The 5,000-nt window shown below is 37.8% G+C and overlaps 1 protein-coding gene across 2 annotated transcripts in view; it reads right to left on the bottom strand.

Annotated features, from left to right (window-relative positions):
- The window catches only part of Spag17 (sperm associated antigen 17), a 219,822-nt gene that overhangs the window by 45,827 nt on the left and 168,995 nt on the right, over window positions 1–5,000 (bottom strand). For both annotated transcript variants that reach the window (XM_031374969.1, XM_031374970.1), the window contains one exon: window positions 2,051–2,239. In XM_031374969.1, the coding sequence (XP_031230829.1) occupies window positions 2,051–2,239 (189 nt within the window). The remainder of the gene's footprint in view (window positions 1–2,050; window positions 2,240–5,000) is intronic.

Below are 5,000 nucleotides of genomic sequence, written 5' to 3'. Positions count from 1 at the left end.
TGCCTTAAGATACTGAAAGAACCATTGCATGGAAAAGGTTGAGATTCAAGTGCAGAACTGTGCACATGATTTAGGATACACACAATAGGCAGTCTTCTAGTTACTAGTTTTGTCTACATCTGGCTTGCATCTCTTCAGAAAGGGGCATGGCACTGGCTGCCCACTATAGGTGATGTGGCCCTAGACAGGTATCAGAAACGTGCTTGGCAAGGAACACCACAGGCATTTCAATCTGGTGGGGCTTTGGCTATATGTTTCCACTGCTAGTCTTTATCAATTGAAGTTCATCAGTTCCTGCTCATGCTGTGAAGAGTCTCAATTATTTAGGGAAGAAAAACATGAGCTGGATCAAGACTGGTCTGCAAATAAAAAAAAATTAGGGACTCTGTGGTTTGAGGCCAAATCTAAAACCTAACCCCACACCCACTAGTCATTGAGGGAAATTCCACTGTTGGGTGAGGATTGGGGGAAAAAGATAATGCTTAGATCAATGCTTAGGCAATGCTTTTTGTTCAAGAGCCAGAAGTAATTCAGGAGCTGCAGGCCACTCACTCTCTTTTGTAAACACACAGCCCATCATCCACTGCTGCACAAACACAGAAAGAGACAAGCCACAAACAAAGGGCATCCCTGTATCACAGCAATAGTTTCCATAGCACCATTGAACTCTGAACTGTGTGTGGAGAACCCTTTGGGCTGCAGCTTGGCAGGAGTCTGACACTAGCCAAGGACAAGGAAACATGCTTCAGGCAGGAACCTGACTTTGGCCAAGGACAAGGAAGTAAGAATCTGATTTTAGGGTAGAACAAAAGAAGTAGGCTTCAGGCAAAATTTTGGGCTTGGGCAAGGAAATTGTCTCAAGTATTTTGGTCATTCTGATAAGCCCTTGGAAACAACTGTCACTTGAGTAATCATGGGACATTGCTTACTGTCTTGGTAGTTCCTTATTGTACTGCTCACCCTTAATACTTGCATGTAATTAAAATGGTATAAAAGCAAATTGGGAAAATTTAAACCTGCCTTCAGTCTCAGAATTGTCTGGGGTCATGCTACAGTGTTGTCTAATTGTCTTTTTTCTTTTTAATCCTCATTCCTGCACTGGAGAAGCTGTTGACTGACTGAGTGGGCTCAGTAATATATCCTGAAATAGTCTTTAGATTTTTAAATCATTTTAAATGAGAGGTAAACATTGTAGAGTCTAATCTATGTAGCGTATGGGGCCATAGTTCGCCAATTCCTGGACAGGGATAAGGGACCATTAGAAGAGCGAGCATCATCATAGCAGTGCCTAAGCCCTCTCCAGACTCTTTCTTCCTAAAATCAGTCCTGCTAGGCACTTCTCACTATAGACTGCCCTAAGGCCATGACACTGGAGAATGCTTGCATTTCTTCTCGATTGAATTCCTACATTATTGTTTGTGATTGCATAATTTTTTTTTTAACTAACATTTCTCTAATTGTTTAGTAGCTTTAAGTCTCTGCCTGCCCAGGTTATTAAGATCGTTCTTCTCTATGAAAATATACTTAAGAATTAAAGAAAAGATATTAACATTCATGATTGGTTGGCTGAGGTTGAGTAAATGACCCAATGCAACAAATACAAAAGTCTGTATGGAACCAGTCTAGTATGATAAATTTCAAAACAAAGCTGTGGCAGTTTGAGTGAAAATGGTCCTCATAGGTTCAATGAGCATGGCATTGTTAGAAAGAATTAGGAAGGATTAGCCCTGTAGAGCCTGTGATGTTACTGGAGGAACTATGTCACTTGGGGTAGGCCTTGAGGTTTCAGAAGCTCAACCTAGGCCCATTGGCTCATTCTCTCTTTCTGTTGCCGGTCAATCTATATGTAGAAGTAGTAGCTACCTCTCTAGCACCATGTCTGCCTACATGCTACCTCGCTTCCTTCTGTGACAGTAATGGACTGAACCTCTGAACTATAAGCCAACCTCAATTAAATGTTTTCCTTTATAAGAGTTGTGGTGGTCCACAGCAATAAAACCCTAGCTAAGACATAAGTCCAAGCTTTCTCCATAGGCACCCTGCATCTTACCTGAAAGACGTTCCCTTCAGGATCCTGGACCTCACAGATCACCTCTGAGGTATGCTTCATGATATACCTGCTGGCTCTCAGCTGCTCACGCTTCTGGAAGGGATGGTACAAATTACTGCTCGATTCATGGCAGTATGTAGCTGAGCAGTCTTTATCAATATAGAGGCAGCCTGTGTTTGGAGGCAGCACCTGGGAGGAGAGAGAATAAAAGACATTAAATTTTCATATGCAACTTGAGGGATTTGAAAGATATTTTCAGGACAGAAATATTATCCAAGAAAGAACATGATGTTTCTGAAGGACTGCTTGCCAATGGATAAACAGAAGATCCAGTTTCTCGGGTGTGGCCTCATGCTTTTTCTTCCCATTTTCATATGTTTTCTGGGTTTGTTCTTTTCCTCTTATTTAAGACTTACTCCATTTTAACTGAGGTAAGTACCCGAAACTCTATGTAAAATGTTTGGTACCCATTACATTTTGGAACAAAGAAACATTTAAAAGGGATAAATGTTCTTAGAAGCTTTGGTTAGCCTTGGCACTTCTGATAGCTTAATAGACAAGTGATAATGTTTATGTAATGACTTCTAGCTCATTCTTTGAGTTCCAATTTATGTACTGTAAATTCACTCCTTAGAAGTTTAGTATTTGGTAATCTTTTAATAAATCCAAGACCTTGTGCAACCATTATATATGATTTTAGAATATTTATATCATTCTCTCCACAAAGAAATTCCAGCCTTATTAGCTCTCACTGTATCACCCCCCTGATTGTAATCTGGTGACCACTAACCCATTATTTCTGTAGATTTTCCATACATATACAGTCACTGTATATCCCTGTCCCCAGTCCTCGGTGGCCACTAATCCATTATTCCAGTGAAATTTCCTATTCTAGATTTTCCACATGGATGGAAGCATTACTGGGTAGCTTTTTTAAAAACTTGGTGTAAGAGTTTCAAGATGCAGCAATTTGTAGCATGCAACTGATTCCATTTGCTGGCACAGTGATACCACCAGTTGACACACCGACATGGATGCCCCCACCTCTAGATGAAAATCTTCAGGCAATTAGCAACTGCTGGAAGAGGGGTCAGTCTACTTCAGAGATAGTCCCCATAGGTTATCCAATCTCAAGTGACTAGCTGTAAATACATATGCATACAGGCAATACTGGAAGGACTCAGTGGGTTATATTTACATATACATCTTTCTGTGTGACTGTCTATAACAATAATGATTAACGAAGAGAGGTTATAAATTCAAGAGGGGAATCACAGTAAGAATTAGAAGGAAAAAAGGAAAGAAATAATGTAAATACAGGACTTAGGTATAAAATTCTGAAAAAAAAAATCACTTTAAAAAATTTGCCCTCCCTCACAGCTCTCCTGGATCGTACATGCCCTATGTAGAATTGGTATGTCTTTTTTTTATTTTCTTTTTTTAATTGATTTAAGTTTTATTGCATTATGATGAGAAAAGATACATGATTTCAATTTATTTGAATTTGTTAACATTTATTTATTTTTTTATTTTTTTAATTTTTTTTGGTTTTTTGAGACAGGGTTTCTCTGTATAGCCCTGGCTGTTCTGGAACTCCTGTAGACCAGGCTGGCCTCGAACTCAGAAATCTGCCTGCCTCTGCCTCCCAAGTGGTGGGATTAAAGGCGTGCGCCACCACTGCCCGGCATGAATTTGTCAACATTTAGAAACATATTTTAAGTAAATAGAATTAAATCACATTCTTGTTTCCCTTTTGTACCCCAACTCCTCCTAAAGACCCTCCTTCAATACCTACAATACCTTTTTTGTCATATTCTTTAACATTTATAAAATATTATAACAATAAAATTGAGTATTATAAAAGTTGTTTGATGTAAAACAACAATCAATTTATGAGTCTTATGTAGATGCATGTCTACAGCAATACTGAAAATACATATGTTTTTCTCAATATAAATTTTAAATAACTCCAAACATTAACTGTATATTTTAAAGTAATACATCACTACTAGTATTTTTTTTAATGAACACAAATATATATAAAGTCTTTTTGTTTGTTTGTTTGTTTTGTATTTAGTAGAGCTTGAAATCTTGGCTCTTACTGTGGTACAAGCCCAAAATAAGAACAATTTTTAGACATTGGATTTCATTGTAATAAGGCTGTACTTCAATGACCCTCACATCACCAAAGTATTTTACCTCCATCATAGTAGTTAAGCTGAGAGTTGACAGTTCTGCTGCACCAAGGGATAAACTGTAGGCACAATTTTTGAATACAGACTTCCTGCTATGGTCAAAGCTGAGTGACTTTATTCTCAGCCCATAGAGAACAGGTTACATTCATTTATGAAATGTTGTGTGTGTTAAGATGGTCTATCTATAAAGTCATTCACCAACTGTTTCAATGAACAATGGTTCTGCTTGGAGAGTGGCACAGACATTAGGTGAGATTAAGAATCTGGCTCATTGGCTGTGATAATTTGGAAAAGCATTCATCTCAGAGAAAGAAAAACTTATAAAGTCCTCTTCTTCAAACTTGATACAATAGTTACAAGCAAAGCATTCAGTCTCAATCTTTGATGTTTTCTTACAAGCAACCTCCCTAGTTAATTGTCTAAGTTTCTTTTGGGTATACAAATACTTTTGAAATATATAAACTGTTCTGAAAACCATAGTATAGTGTAAAATCATGAAATAAACAATACTACTAATACAGAGGCTGAGATAGGAGAAGCATGATTTCAAGACCATTATGTGGTACACAGCAAGACACTGTCACGTACAAACAAGCAGAAAGTGTATATGGATTGTACAATATTGGACCTATTTCTCCAATTACCAGATGGGTAGGGTAGGGAGACCATTGGATGACAGTCAACAAGTTTCTAATTCCTCATATATTTGGATTTCAATCGATTAGGATATGTTGGTAATATTAATTTTCATATTA

The sequence above is a fragment of the Mastomys coucha genome, unplaced genomic scaffold, assembly GCF_008632895.1.
Source record: "Mastomys coucha isolate ucsf_1 unplaced genomic scaffold, UCSF_Mcou_1 pScaffold16, whole genome shotgun sequence".
Classification (NCBI taxonomy): Eukaryota; Metazoa; Chordata; class Mammalia; order Rodentia; family Muridae; genus Mastomys; species Mastomys coucha.
This window is presented reverse-complemented; position numbering and strand designations above follow the sequence as displayed.